Source organism: Fusarium solani (assembly GCF_023522795.1).
Source record: "Fusarium solani strain SB1 chromosome Unknown bctg00000003_1, whole genome shotgun sequence".
NCBI lineage: Eukaryota > Fungi > Ascomycota > Sordariomycetes > Hypocreales > Nectriaceae > Fusarium > Fusarium solani.
Genome location: NW_027072154.1, coordinates 1,473,380 through 1,488,466, shown reverse-complemented (window position 1 = coordinate 1,488,466; position 15,087 = coordinate 1,473,380). Strand labels below are relative to the sequence as shown.

Here is a 15,087-nt window from a genome sequence, read left to right as displayed (position 1 = left end):
AGCGAGGCGCAGAGGGTGGTAGAGGCTGGAGAGGAGGGAGAAGAGAGCCTTTGGTTTGGCGCACGTGTCGACAAGTTTGACGGATGGAAGAGAACTGGATGAGGCGGAGAGGCGGGGGTTTTTTCCACGACGGGGGGCTCAGGCCAGGAGAGGAAAAGAACGGGTATGAGGGTCCCCCAAGGGTCGGCGAAAAATGATTAAGGGTCAAACGAATCTCGCAGCCAAAAATATCGTTGTGATTGTCCGTCTCTGGCGTGTGAGGACGAGATGATGCTGAATGGCAAAAAGGCAGGGTGCCGAGAGGGAGGGACAAAGAAGTTGAGAGTTGCAGAAGGTGAAGAAAATTGTTGTTGTGGTAGAGGCTTTCAGAGAAGTTGATGGATGGCAACTGCAACTGCAGCGACCACAGCGGCCCGCACCTGGGTACCTACCTTGGCCGCTACCGCCACTTGGGCTAGCACTGTGACGCACTGTGCACCGGGCTGCGGTGAAATAGCGGCCTGGGCAGCCTGGAAGCTTTTGGTGTCAAGCAGGCAGAGAGACAAAGAGCGGCAGACTCGACACAATCAGCCGTCGAGAAGCTAATTCCAGCAGAATCATCTCATTCACACTGGCCTCTCTGAATCACCCACTGACGATTTACTGCGTCACAGAACCGAACCAGCCTGTTCTTCACTATGCTTCCACGCACGCAGAGCCTCCACACCGACGGCCATCCCCAGGCTGCGGACCCGTCATTTCCTCGGCGAATCAGCAGCTCCTGCTTACTGGCAGAACTTCGCTTAAGTGCTCCTGCCTGGCGCAGACCGACATCACCGCACTGTACGGTGACTGTGCCCCGCGGTGAACAAGATTGGCACCCACCTGGGAAGCACAGTGTCAGCACCGGCACCCAGTCTGGCAAGTACCTCCCCCTCCTCCCATGAGCAGGTACCATACGGACAGAGTTCACATGGAAAGAGCCAAATCTTGCCGTGCGTGCGTCTCAGAAACGGCAGGGTCTAACAGCACCATGTCCATGCCTATCTAGTCTTTAAACAACTCCAGCAACTTTGTTCAACTCATTTCTCGACAACTTGAACAACTCGCATCGAATCATCTCGAGTCCTTTGACTCATCTCGACCCTCCTCTCCCCTTCTAACCCATTCCCGTTGTTTGTATTGACCCTCTGCAAAAAGTAAATACAAATCTCCTGGGCAATCGTCCACGACCCACTCTTCCACGGCAACCACCGCTGCGCGCCGCCATGATGGGTCAACTCATTAAAGAAGCCCACGATGGGCACTTTCGGGCCGCACGCCAGTTTGAAGCTGACTTGTCAACTCGGGGGTCCCTGCTCGCTCCAACACGGATTTCAATTTGCCTTCCAGGGGTCCAGTCTGGGGAAGTCGTCGGCTCGTGCCCAGCTACCACAGTCCATCGCCAGCCAAATCCATCAGATTCCAAGCCATGCCCCTTGCAATGAACCTCATGGCTGAAGAGTGATTTGCCATGATATTCTAGCTTGTCCTCGGCTGCTCCCTTGCCCAACGTCATTTGTCTTGCCCTTGACTCGTACGCATTTCCTGCATACCGCATGCTCAGCATCCTCATGAGTTTCCCTTGGCGTTATTCATGTCGTCGACCCTGGCACCCAGATCCAGCGCCTCAACAGCATCGTGATACTGGTCTAGTAACAAACGGACTGCCGGGTCCGATTGTCATAAGAACGGTTTCTACCACGTACATTGTCAACAGCGCTCAGCGTGGCAATCAGTGTTTTGTACGACTTCCTTAGCGTCGACACACCCAACGCTCTGCTTTGACTCGTTGGTGGTCCCCTCGATGAATGTGGCGCCTTGACGTGGCGGCCTCTTTGATAATGTGCTCCTTATAGCCTCACACATCCAAGTTACACCAACGTTGCGCAAAGTGTTGGTCAGGCTAGGGATGGGGCCGTTGCTGCGACCTCTCACCTTGAACTCTCCGTCAGACACCACGCCCTCGATGTTGTGCATCGGGTTCCTAGTATCCAGGTCTGCCCAGAGGCGGAAGGCAGGGTGAGGCGAGTGTCGGACTTGGGTATGAGCCCATGACATAGAAGTTCTCAACTTAGCTACATAGGTAGTTTATAAGTGATGCTTGAGAAAGTTATATAGAGTTTATGGAAGACCTGGGTCATTCTCAGACAGCATTTTTGGTAAAACTAGCTAAAGAGGCACACCACCAGCCTGGTGTTCTTGATGAAGCCCATGGCCAACGCCGTTGGCGGCGACGCCAGGAGTTCCCTTTAGCCGAATTCGATCGACATACCCAAGTGCTGCTGCTTCACGAGACCGATTTGCGTCTGCGAAATACCGGGTTTCTTTAACTGACTCAGGGGCATAGCACGAAATGAATCAGACTCCAATTGCCATCGAGGTCAATCGACAACCATCTTTCTCCAGGTTCTGAGAGGATGAAGGACATTTCATCTACACAGGGGCCTTTGAGCCTCTGGAAGGTCCGTAATAGATCTGCCAGAAAACATCAAGCAGTTATCATGGGTAGCAACAGTACTCACACCACCGTCTTGACATGACGGAGGGCAGGTTTCTTGAACAAGAGCAACTCCACAATAGCGTCATGTGAACTCGGAATAAAGCACATACAGAGATAGCGAAAAAGAAAAATCACTCACATAAAAGTATTCAAAAGCCTCCTGCTCGCTTTCTTCTTCACATTGTTTACCAACTCGACCTTGGTTCATGCCAGAGCCCGGCAATGGCTTCGGCGAGTGGGGCACCGTTCGTTCGTCCATCATCACCGCCTCAAGTCGCCAGGCACCCAAGCAGCGGCTCTACCCCTCCTTCCATGTCCGCTGACTACTGAGGGTACGTACTCTCAGGGCGAGTTCGGCGGATTGGCGGGGTACCTGCCTGGAAAGGCGGCGCCTCAAGAACCGGATTTAATCGGACGGCACGTACCTCGAGCTATGAGGTCACCTCTCGACACCCCCGCTTCCACACTCACATGTATCACGAGCTTCTCACCACCATGAGTGTCACCAAGATAATCGCAGTTTGTAGGTAATTATAATGATTTCTGGTCATAACTCATAACATACGTACGTACCAAGCATCTACATACATCCACCCGCTATATGTGATTTCATAAGTTCGTACACCAATCCCAACATGCGAAACTTGAAACCCCGTCACTCCCAAACTGTCGTGACATTGCCCGTCGCCCATCCTCTTTCAAAGAAAAAATCCTGTAGTTTCATAGGTATCCGTAATCCAAATAGGCTTCTGTCCTTCTAAACGGGAAACGTCGTGACCTTCCATGCCTGACAACGCCGACGCATCAAGCAAACTTATCGCAGGTAGCCTCGGGGAGGGCGGCTGTCATAGACCATCTCGCGCTCTGTGATCTCATCCCATCGAGGGCCGTGGTGACGGTGACGAGTGCGCTCCCAGTCTTCTTCATATTCTCTCTCCCACTCGAGTTCTCGTGCGCGCTGCTTCCGGGCTCGTCGAATCTCATCAGAAATGTCTACCAAGTGAAGAACATCATCCTGCGATTGTTAGTCTGATTCCAGTATTTTGTGTTGACCAGAGTGACTTACATATTTAAGATAATCCATGATGTAGAAGAACTCCTTGGTCTCTTCATACTCGTATCCAACCTCCTCGATGGCTTCGCGCACAACCAGGTCCTTGGTAATCTCAGTCCACATGTCCTTGGGAGGTGCGGGTTGGGGAGCAGGGGGGCGGGATCGCTCCCGGGTCCTCTCGATCTCAATCTCGCGCTCACGGTCGTAGACAGACACGCTGAGACGATCACGGGTTGGAGGAGGAGTAGGCTCCCTGGGAGGAGGCAGAGCGGGAGCGGGAGCGGGAGCTGGGGCTGGAGCGCCCTCTCTCTCGGGAATGAACTTGCTCCTTCGGACGCCGCTGTACCTTGTCCAGTGAGTGTCCATGCTACCGCCGCCGATGCCGTCCATGCGGATGCGCTCAGTGCCTGGAGGGACATCTACAATGGTCCAGTCTTTGGTGGCACCACCCCAAGCCTCACCCATCTTGCCGCGGGAATCAATCTTGCTGGTGAGATAGTCTCCCTCCTCATCAACAGCGCTGGGTGTAGGCAGCGGGGCAGCCGACTGAGCTCGGCGTCGAGGCGCCTCTGGCTCCTTTCGAAGCACGATCTCATCATCATGGAAGTGAGATCGGCGCTCACGACTCTGAGATCGGGTTCGAGTTGTTCGGGAAATGTCCACCTCGGTCTTGTTCTTGGACAGGGAAATATCAATATCAGTCTCCCGTTCTCGCACCCGAGAGGGAGCGCGGGGCTTGGGCGGCGGAGGGGGAGGGGTAGGGGGTCTGGCCTTGATCATGCCTAGAAGAGTCAGCTTGTGATTAGAACAACAGGCATAATGTGAGTGGCTTACCATGGTCGATATCTCGGTAGTGAGTGATGACCTCACGCTCAATCGTTGGTCCGCGGATAGTCTGTGGCGGAGCAGGAGGAGGAGAGGGCTTGGGGGCAGGAGGAGGGGATGGGGCCTTTTCGCGCTCGACAATGCGAGTGCGGATTCGCTCACGCTCTTCAACAGCGGGAGGAGGAGGGGGGAGGAGAGGGCGACTTCTTGGGTCGTTCGATATATCTCACAACGCGCGCAGGCGAAGGGGCTCTCTTTGGTGGCTGAGAAGGCTCCCTAACACGCTCACGCTCAATGACTCTAGTGCGGGAACGCTCATGCTCGTGTTCGTGAGAGCTAGGAGGGGAGACACTGCGAGGTCTCCGGATGATCCGCTCCTCTCTAACACGGGCAACTGGGCTGGGGCTTCTAGGTCGATGTCGGTCAATGGTCTCAACCTGACGCTGGCGGAGAACCATGGGACCAGCTTCGGTTCGGCGGCCATCCTCCCTCAGAAAGGCGGGTGTGCGAGACTCCTCCCGAGCGGGCGGGCTAATGGTGACTGTGCGACGACGATAGTCGACTTCATCGAGGCCCTCTGGGGCAGAGCGGCGAGGAGCTGGGTAGTAGTCCCGCTCCTCAAAGTCGGTGGTCCTAACGCGGGACATTTTGGCAAAGGATATGTGGTATGATTCTGATTCTTTGTTGATGCAAAATTTGCAAGACCGAGTCAATCAGTCAGTCAGGCAGGTTGCCGCGTCGTATTATACGAGCGCTGAGATGGATGGCTGTTGTTGTAACACAAGGTGGGGTCTGGTCTGGTGTAATAGGTGTGAGCCTCAAGCTCGGGGAGGCGTTGTCAAGAACCCAGAAACAGGCCGCAAATCCAAATCGAGAAAGAAAATGCGATGTTTGTTGAAGAAGGAAAAGAAGTAGAGAAGCAGAGCAGCCAAGAAGAAAAAGAAGAGAACCCGCGAGCGTCAGGTGGGTTTAATGGCGCGCACGCCGCAAGACGCCGCAAGAAATCAGGGTGAGCAAGGAGCAAGCAACGTCGTCATCCGACAGCAATGATGAAAGGGGCCCCCGGCCAACGATAGGGTGTCAGCCGCGACCTTAGTGGAGGGGCTGGGTACTGGGCTTGGGCTTGGACGAGCGGGAGCTGCTCTGCTGCTGGGCAAAAGCGGGGATCTTCTTTGTCCTTGCTTGTTGTTTTTCAAGATGGTGGCAGCGGACCGGGACGGGAAGGGAAGCCTAAGAAGGATGATCTCTGTCTTGGTTGTCGAATAGATGTCGAGTGGTGTTGAGATTCAAGAGACCAGATGAGATCGAGTCAGACTGAACGAGGGCGTCAAAGAGGGTTTTGTTGGCGCCAAAAGCGACAAAGGCTCGATGCCATCCATCTTCTTTCTACACGCAGCCCTGGATGGAACTTGCAAGACAGGCCAGACCAAGCCAAGCCAGGTTGCCTACTCTGCGACCCCAAAATGCCCTATTTGCGACCCATCACCAACGAGGATGCCATGGCGGCCCAATGAGCCGGCACCTTTGCCCACGCGAACCGTCGTGATGGAGGGTCAGACCGTCGTCAGTTGCGCAGCCGGGAAGGACATGAGACCTGCCAGCCTGACGACTTTGACTCTGCCTCAACCTTTTTTTCTCTCGTGTCTGCCCAAAGGGCGTTGCCGAGAGCCCTGGCGTCTGTCGCTCTCCCGATGCCTTCCCTGTCCGTCTGTCTGTCTGGACTGGACTGGAAATTCCCTTTCTCGAACCAGATTCTGATCCCAGTTGCCAAAACCAAATCCCCACGAAAGCTCGTTTCTTACAACAAGGTCAAGGTCCGGCTGTGGAGTGGAGTTGTAGTGACGCAATAGTGCAGGAGCTCTCACAGCCTCCCCGGCTTTTGGCCCTTGGTCCTGCTTGGTCTTGGTCCTTGGCCCTTTGGTGCTGGATGGAATCCGGGAGCAGGGCTCAGAAACACCCCCTGCCGGGCGCCACATCGCCCAGTGCCAGCGAATCACCCATCAAGTCGAGGCGCGACTTCGGTGAACTCGAGAGAAAAGGTCCGGATGATAACAGAGCTGACAATGTATTTCTGGTAGAGGATGCGAGTGCTCACAGAAGCCGTTGCATGCAAATCATTGCCGGTCGGGATCGGCGATGGAGTACGACCTGTCGGTGTCGGGCATTGACACTGAATCTCCAAACAGGGATCGTCGTCATCGACCGGGAAGAGCTGGACTCGCTGAAAGAAGCTCTGATCCGCTTGCTTGTTGGGTATCGCCTGGAGCCCACAAGATGGAGGCGGACGGGGATGTCGCTGCCATCAAAGAAGCCTGACCGCCGCCTTGGTAGCCACTCTAGAGCCCGATGAGGCTTTTGCGTCTGCTCATTCGTAAGCCTTGTTAGCTGTCAATGCCTTGTCAATCCTGCTGGTGCCTTTTTTTCTCGACTTTGGCGCCGTTCCATGGTTCCATCGTCATCCATCACATGCTGCGGCTTGGCCGCCCGCACAGGCTTCGGTACTTGACAGGCGTGAAATCAAGGGTAACAGGGCACAATTGATCTAGATTCTTCTCCCGCTTCGCCGCACACATGCTTCTGAAAGATGGATGTCAAGTGGAATTGGAAGAAACAAGGATTCAAATGAATTTACAAGGGATCGTCAGGAAACTTCGTTTCAGTCAAGCTTCATGCCAAGGATCTTGAGGAAGGATCTGTGCCGTCGCGTTCCTGCCCGTTCCTCAGCTTCTACCCTACACGTGAACGTGGAGATGGCCATAGACAACCCTTGGGCTTAAGCCTGGACTTGGGATCTACTCTGATCTGCGCTGAGGTTCGGTTCTAACCTGTGAACCATGTGGATGCTTATTTCGTCCGTCTCCAACAGTTGCACGGGTCCATGCAGGTACCCTATACGAGTGGTTGTCAGAATGAGGCTTCTAGAATATCAATATTGAGGCGGCCCAAGGGCTGGGGATCATTGGGCCTAGTATCATGTTGCCATGCACTTTGCCCGGTAGACAGCCCCATGGGCGTGTGCATTTTGAGATCTAAGGGTCCTTCCAGGCTCTGACAACAAGTTCAAAACGGTATGACTGCAGCATTGTGCAAAGCCATCGTAGAATATGCCATCTCGCCCCCCCTCACAAACGAGAACCGCTGGCTATCGATCAAGTTCACTTTTACTTCTGCATATGCAATAAAAGTTAAGTTGGAGTGACGTGTCCAGAGGTGGACCCAAGGACATACGACGAGGCTGTCTGCAGATATGAAGCATCACAGCCCTGCAGGTTAGGGTTTTCGCGATGCCAACAGCAGAGGTGGCTGCCGTAGCAACACACTATATAGCCAATTTGGGGGGGGGCTTTGCATGATACGCTCGCCCGGAATGTTTGATTCTACAGTATCTAGGCCATCACCCTTGCTTCCATGCAAGGCTTCGAGTGGTGTCGACAGTGCCGCCCGCCGCCTGAGTATTCAGGCTGCGGTCCTGGAACTAACTAGCTGATCATACGAGCAGCGACGTGTGGCAATTTCGATACAAAGATGCCCAATTCATAGCTTCTTGTCGCTTGCTCGCAATCCAGTACCTTATTGTGATGCCGAAAGCACTATCGTGACCCCAGTTTGGGCATCACGCACTTGGCGATCTCAATACCCAATACCACGACCAGCACTGACCACTGTCATAGCCTGCATGGAGCAAGCTAAGAGAGATATGTTAAAAGCTAAGTAATAGAGCGATTTTGATGTTCCTTCATCTCATAAATGTCTTGTGCCCCGAGACTTGGAGCTGTAGCCGGACTACTGTGTTATCTCCCCGTTTCTCTGACCTCGGCTGAGTCCTCTCTGGGTGACTGGCTTATAACGACTACACTGACGGCGCTTTGCGATTTCCCACTCGCCCATAATAGTATCACTAAAGTGCTATTACTCACTAGGAGAAACGCAAGACTACTTATCCTCAATACGTCTGACGCGACTGACGACGAAGCAGACGCCCAAAGCGAATGGCGCAACCGAGGGAACTATAATACACCAAGTTCAATACCCTTAACCAAAAGACTCCAAAAACTAAACGATTCACTACTGTGCTAGCATTAAACATGTAGGGGCGACAATGTGAGGCCATAAAGGCCAACTAAGCAATACTATCACAACGCCCGACCAGTATCACAGCTTTACAGGCCACGCTTCGTGTCCTTAGCGATCAGCCCTGTCAGGCTCTTCTCCGGGCTCGGGTACTCGGGCCGGCCCGCCAACATGTTGACCACCTCGGATAGTCCTATCCAGTGGGCGACCTTGGGTCTTCGGTTCGGCCAGTCGGTGCCAGTCTCCTCCAGCTCCTTCATCTCCGTAAACACAACCTCCGACCCTTGGATGCCGATCACAGTCGTGCTCCGAGGATCCTTCTTAACGTGGTTGTGAGCATTGCGGCCAAAGCCCTCGAGGTGCTGGATGCACTTGATGGCCAGACGGACGGCTCGGCAGCGGTCCATGGGTGAGGGAACACCGCCCTGCTGGACGTGACCGGGGATGCTCTCTCGGCTCTCGAATCGGTCATGAGCCTCCTCACGGATAATGTCTGCAATGAGCTTGGCGTTGTAGACCTTGCTGGCCTTCTCGTTAACCAGGATCAGACGACCAGCGCGGGACTGGCCCTTGTCCTTCTTGAACACTTCCTTGAGGTGGTTGACATCCGAGTTGAGCATCTCGAGACTGACGCCCTCCTCGGGGATGTAGACGGCGGAAGCACCAACATCCAGGCCACTCAGGGTAGCAATGTAACCGGAGCGACCTCCCTGGGTCTCAATAACAAACACACGGCGACGGGTGGCAGAAGCTGACTGCTTGATCTTGTCGCAGTAGTTGACGAGCTCATTGAGGCAAGTGTCAGAGCCAAGCGAGTACTCGGTTCCAGGAACGTTGTTGGAGATTGTGGCGGGAAGCAGAGTCATGGGAATGCAGAGCGAGGGGTACGTGTCTCTGGCCTTGCGCATCTGAGAGATGGAGTGAAAGGCCTCGAAACCGCCGACGATGAACAAGGCATCGAAGTGATAGTCCTCGATCAGGTTGGCAATCCGCTCCATGCCAGACTCATTGGGAAGCTCTCGGTTCGTGCCAATCTCGGAACCACCCTTGCTAGCCCAGCCGTCAACCTCGAGCCAGTCAAAGGGACGGACGGATCCAAAGGGCTTGTCGCCGTGATGCCTGGAAAAGCCGGCGAAACCGTTGTGAATGGCCATGGGCTCATGGCCTCGGGAGATACAGTATGCAACAGCGGCACGCACGGCAGCATTCATGCCACCGGCAGGGGCACCGACGTTGATGAAGCCAATTCTCATGCGCTATTCAATTAGCATAGATTTCACAGAGGAATAATCAAACTCACGTCCTTCTCAGGCAGCTTCTGGTCGTCCACCATGACATTGGTGGTCAGCATGTAAGAGTTCCACTGATCGTAGAATTCGGCATCTCGAAGAGACATGGCCTTCTCAAAGTCCTTGGCGTCGACAGCCTTGGCAAGCTCCTTGGTCTCAGCAACAGCCTTCATCAGAGGCTTGCGGACAATCTTGTTTTCGTTGATAGCGATGAAGGGTGTCTCCGTCTCGGGGGTCGCATCGAGAACCGCCTTGACGGCCTCGACACCCTGTAGGGTAGCCAGCATTCGATCATAGGCGACAGCCGTTCCACCTCGCTGGACATGACCAAGAGTGGTGATACGGGTATCAAGAGCAAGACCACCCTCGCTCTTGTCGGCGAGAAGGTCCTTGATTTCTTCGGCAGTGATTTTGGTGCCGTCCTTGTCGCGAGCACCCTCGGCGACAATGACAATCGTCTTGCGCTTTCCGAGGCTCCGGTGCTGTAAGTCGTTAGCGCCATCATCATGGACATCATATGATGTCAGTCAGGCACTCACCCTTTGAACCACCAGCTTCATATCCTCCTGCCAGTCATGCTCTCTAGGTCTCTCGGGGATAAAAACAAAGTCGGCACCAGTTGCGACACCGGCCATGAGGGCCAGCCAGCCGCAATGCCGTCCCATGACCTCGATAACGAAGGCGCGCGAATGCGAAGAAGCCGTGGCCTCGATGTAGTCAACCATCTCGCAGATGCGTGCGAGAGCCGAGTAGCAGCCAATTGTGGCATCAGTTCCAGTAAGATCATTGTCGATGGATCCGACAAGACCAACAATGTTGAGGTGCTGGTATGGCTCGACCTGGCTGGCCGTCAACTGGCCATCCTGGACAAGCTCCTCCAGCAGAGAAGGCCACTCGGCGCGGAACTTGTCGGCACCAGTTAGGGAGCCGTCACCTCCGCAGATGATCAGAGCGTCAATGCCAGCAAGAACCATGTTCTTGGCGGCCGTCAAGCGACCGGGACGCTCGTAGAAAGCCATACACCGGGCAGTACCGATCAGAGTACCACCCTCAGAGAGCCAGCCTCGAACGTCGTTCCACTGCATCTGCCGGATAAAGTCGCCGCCCTGCACCAGGCCTTCGTATCCCTCATAGACACAGAAGGCATCGCAGTTCATGTGAAGCGTCATGCGCACGACGGCGCGGACGGCAGCGTTCATGCCGGGAGAGTCACCTCCCGAGGTCATGACAGCAATCTTCTTTTGGGAGCCATCTTGGATTCGGCGATGGCGGAAAGGACGCTGAAGGACGAGGCAGGTATCGGTCGGTCGGACAAAAGATGATAGGGTATAGGAATGCTTTGCCAGAGCTTGTTGAGGATGTCGAAGATGGGCCCAGTAAGAGAATGGAGGGGCCAGGCGAAGAGCTGTAGATAAGAAAGAGAAGACATTCAGTACCAGTACATGATCCGGAAAGAGCGTGAAGCTTACATGTAAGTGGTAAAATAGGAGAAGAGAACAGAGCAGCAGCAGAGCACAGCCAGCAAACTCAACGGACGATGTCGTCTCACCAGATTCCGTGAAGGGGGAAATTATTATGGCGCCAGCTTCACGAGCCAAAGCCAACCTTGTCGTGGTGACGCAGGTCAGGAGCGAGGGCAAGGGAGCCAAGCAAGACCGCCCGACTGACCGAGACGAGAGGTGTGAGAGGTCCAACGGACCCAATAAAAGAGGGGAAAAAGAGCTCTTATCGCTTATCGGCCCGCGCGGGGGACAAGTGTTGGCACCAAGGTGAGCTCTTCTGGTGGGATATGTTACGATTCGTAAGGTCAATTATTAGCACACTCACCTCACCTTCGTTTTGTGCTCTGCTCTAGACGTTCTAGTCTCGGTGGTTTTATCTTGCCCTGCCCTCTCAGCCCCTCCCTCTTCGCTAGGTATCGCACAAGTGAAGCTGCCATGCCGTCGACAATAATACCTCATCCGGAAAACTCTCTCTGCCCACCGCACCGGCTCAACAAGAACCCACGTTCCGGAGGTACTGGATGTAGACAAGCCGGCCAGGGCAGTGGACAGTGGGACAGACGTCTGCCGAGACGTCAAAGCCTCAGTCGCTGACTGGCCAAGCCGGGCCTGAGGATAGAAGTGCGCATTACCTCGGGCATGATTATTGCTCAGGGGTTCATCAGTTTATGTAGTCGTCGTCTCGCAGACTCGAATGTCGATGTGAAAGCTCGACTCTCGAGTCAAGTGCCGACATGGCCTGGGTCAACATCCAAATCCCATCCCGGTCTGCCGTCGTTGGCATGCAGCAGTTCGTGGGGCCCAAGGGAGAGAACAACGGTAGTGGTAGTAGCGAGATCTCACGATGCAGGGCGATTATTAAGACCACCCAGCGGAAAGATGATCGAGATGCGCCCTGGGCTGGTCTGTAGCGAGTTCTGTACTAGCCAGGGGCCAATTCATCACTGACGAGCCATGGATGGCTCATTTCACCGTTCAAATGTCAAGACACGCCACCCGCCTCACGGCATGTCGCAAGCCTCAATGTCGCGGGCCTCAGACTGAACCAGTTTTTGACAGGCAGAAAACATGAAAAACATGCAGCAAACAACAGAAACGATCCAAGGCAACGCCTAGCGCGCGATCGTGGCGCCGGGGAAGCTCATAGCGTCCCGCCAGCGGCAGAGCTGGAGCAAAGCAAGGCAAGGCAATGATGCAAATGCCCAAGGCTACCCAGCGCGTCGGCGCATTGAAAACTGACGAGTCACTGAGGAAACTTGATGGTCGAGCAGCGGCCGAGACAAGCAGCGAGGATCGCTGCGCAACCGTACGACCCCGGGGTCACGACTTGCAACCCGGGCAAAGCAAAGAAGAAAAAAAAGGCCCAAAGGTGAATCAGTCATGCGGCTGGAGAGACAGTTTTATGCGCTGGCAAGCGTCGTGAGATGGGATGGATGGCATGGTTGATGCGACGGTAGAGCGCGTCTGCTGACCCAGCTCTGAAGCGCTGAGCCGCCAGGACCCTGGGAGAAGCGCCCCTGAGCATGACGACAGAGGCCTCACTGGGCCTCAGGCCTGCCAGGCGTCAAGGCTTTTACAACTCTTCTGTCAAGCCGTTGACGGTGGCGTAGAGTTCCCAGGTGACCTACCTTAGGTACCGTCCGTCACCTAAGGCTCGGAGAATCATTGGAATTCCGCAACGGCTTCTGGTCTGATGTGCTCGGTATACATCCGTGATCATGACATCCCATGATCTCGGGCGTCTTAGCGCGGCAGACAGGAGGCGACGTCTGCCTGACAGGAGGACGAACGGATGGTTACAGCTCGACGGCATCCCTCTCAACACTCGACTCGACTCGGTCCCATCGGGAGAAGTTCCGGGGTCAGGCGCAGCGACGCCGTCATCAGTCATCACCCGCCTGTGCTTCCATCGTCGAGTCGCCGGCGTAATCCAGGAGAGGTCACTGGAAGGCCCGTGGCAGGTTGCGGAGGCGAGGTGCAGTGTGCTGCGGATGACGGACGGCGAAACCTGGGGCTCGTCACCATCACGGGGTCACCTGGCGGGTCGGTCAGGGCCATTGGATTGGGATTGGAGTCAATGGATCCTCTTGGGCTTTTGCTCCTCCAGGGCTGCTGCTTGGTCGAGAATCAACGTCACATTTCCAATCCCGGGCTTCCCTTTGATTGTTGCATCAATTCGCCAGTACCGGCGGGAGCCTGGCCTAGAGCGGGCCAATTGAAGCCGTGAGAAAGACTGAGAAGTGACGAGACAAGGTCGGATAGAGTCCAATGCCATTCAGGGTCCTTCTCTGGTTCATAGGGGTATCTCATGTGCCATGCAAATTCCGCAAGTCATCCTCTAGTCTTTCAATCCCGAAGTCGCTCCATCGGTACAACACCCGCGCGTCAATATCACGAGGGTTGGTCGTCGCGGGCCAGAACAAGGCGAGGCGAGATTGCCCCAGAATACGTGACCAACGTGACTCGCGATGGGGCCTCAGACCGGTCTCTGATGAGTAGGTGCTGGACGGCCAGCGGGCCACTCATCCGCGAGCCCAGCCTCGGGGAACTGTGGACAAGAGTCCCGGTAGGTGTGTGGGGGGTCTTTTGGCGTGGGCTTGCCCTGGCAAATTCAGGGTCGCCCTCAGTTCTGGGAGCATCTGGGCTCCTCAGCTGCCCGATTCGCGCGACGTTCGAGGCTCTGACGGTCAGGGATGTGCTCTGCTCGCGACGGAACCGTTTGAGGGGAAATGGGCGAACGAGTAGCCTTGTGACTAGCCAGCGGCCACGTCCACGTTCGAGATTCCAAACGGACCAGAGGAACGCATCGGCATCTTCCATAGCGCAGCTCCATCGGGAAGAGTGCATGGCAGCTCAAGGGAACTCCGAGAGGGAGAACAGAACGGTTTCCGCTTTCGGGTGACGGAAGGAGGACGGATGCGGTCTCGGGAGTGAAAACGGACGCTAAAAAGGGCATGCAGCCGCCCAAGGCTTCAAGGTTGCTACCCGAAGAGGTAACTTTGAAGCAGCCCTTTAGAGCTTAGCGGATCCCTTCCGATCTAAACCTGTTTGAGATCCACCTTGAGACCGCTTGAGCACGAGGAGAGGAACAAGTGCCTCTTCAGGCAAGGCCCCGTGGAACTGGTCAGCAGGCTGACTTTTCGCCTCCCCCTCTCTACCATCTCCACCCGTGCTCGCTGTGCTCGCTGTGCTCCGTGCTCTCCCCCTGGCAGAAGCCCTGTCCTTGTGCGCGCTGTGTCGCCGGCACAGGCCCTCGCTCTCCCTGGAAATCGCGGGTCTTCTGGCTGGCTGCTCAGAGAGCCAGAGGTACGGATGAGCGAGGCCTGTTCCGCCACCTCACCCCCCACTGCGCTGCACCGCTCTGCGCCTGCTACCGCCTCAATCCGACTGCCCACACTCCTCTTTTCTTATTCTACGGACCCCCACCCCACCCGACTCGCTCCTCCTCTTCCAGCGCACTCCAGCGCCCACTAGCACCTGCCCAGTAGATTTTTCCTCAGGGCACCTGGAAGTTCCTCCGCCGCGGTACCTCCGACTTGTACTGAGAGACTTCAACCTGAGCCGTGGCCGTGGCCCACCCTCTTCTGTCGCACACCCCGTGCGGTACGTACCTCGACCCCCTGTGGCTCCCACTCACACCCCCCCGGTCCTCGTGCGCTCCATTCACACAAAGCACACACCGCGACTCCCTTCCCCCATCCGTCTTGCTTCCCAAGTTCGCACACAACCCAAACAAGAATATCTATGTTTGATCCCCCCCGGACTCTGTCGTCCTCCTCCACATACACATACACCAACTACGCTGTACTGAACTTGAGCCGTAAA

At 55.4% G+C, this 15,087-nt stretch overlaps 4 protein-coding genes across 4 annotated transcripts; all 4 read right to left on the bottom strand.

Annotated features, from left to right (window-relative positions):
* Positions 1–1,731: 1,731 nt before the first annotated feature.
* MRS44_006036 (uncharacterized protein) lies at positions 1,732–2,780 on the bottom strand (the record flags this gene model as incomplete). The annotated part of the gene is made up of 3 exons (XM_065621612.1): positions 1,732–2,096; positions 2,294–2,351; positions 2,661–2,780. 3 exons carry the CDS (start codon positions 2,778–2,780, stop codon positions 1,732–1,734), a joined length of 543 nt encoding a protein of 180 aa, XP_065477684.1.
* A 555-nt stretch (positions 2,781–3,335) lies between these two features.
* Positions 3,336–5,047, bottom strand: MRS44_006035 (uncharacterized protein; the record flags this gene model as incomplete). The annotated part of the gene is made up of 4 exons (XM_065621611.1): positions 3,336–3,536; positions 3,588–4,357; positions 4,410–4,625; positions 4,690–5,047. The coding sequence occupies 4 exons, from the start codon at positions 5,045–5,047 to the stop codon at positions 3,336–3,338; spliced, it is 1,545 nt and encodes a 514-aa protein (XP_065477683.1).
* Positions 5,048–8,560: 3,513 nt separating this feature from the next.
* Positions 8,561–11,903, bottom strand: MRS44_006034 (uncharacterized protein; the record flags this gene model as incomplete). The annotated part of the gene is made up of 4 exons (XM_046269117.2): positions 8,561–9,727; positions 9,772–10,242; positions 10,300–11,165; positions 11,858–11,903. 4 exons carry the CDS (start codon positions 11,901–11,903, stop codon positions 8,561–8,563), a joined length of 2,550 nt encoding a protein of 849 aa, XP_046140388.2.
* A 1,750-nt stretch (positions 11,904–13,653) lies between these two features.
* Positions 13,654–14,109, bottom strand: MRS44_006033 (uncharacterized protein; the record flags this gene model as incomplete). Its single annotated transcript, XM_065621610.1, has 1 exon — positions 13,654–14,109. One exon carries the CDS (start codon positions 14,107–14,109, stop codon positions 13,654–13,656), a length of 456 nt encoding a protein of 151 aa, XP_065477682.1.
* Between the last annotated feature and the right edge of the window lie 978 nt (positions 14,110–15,087).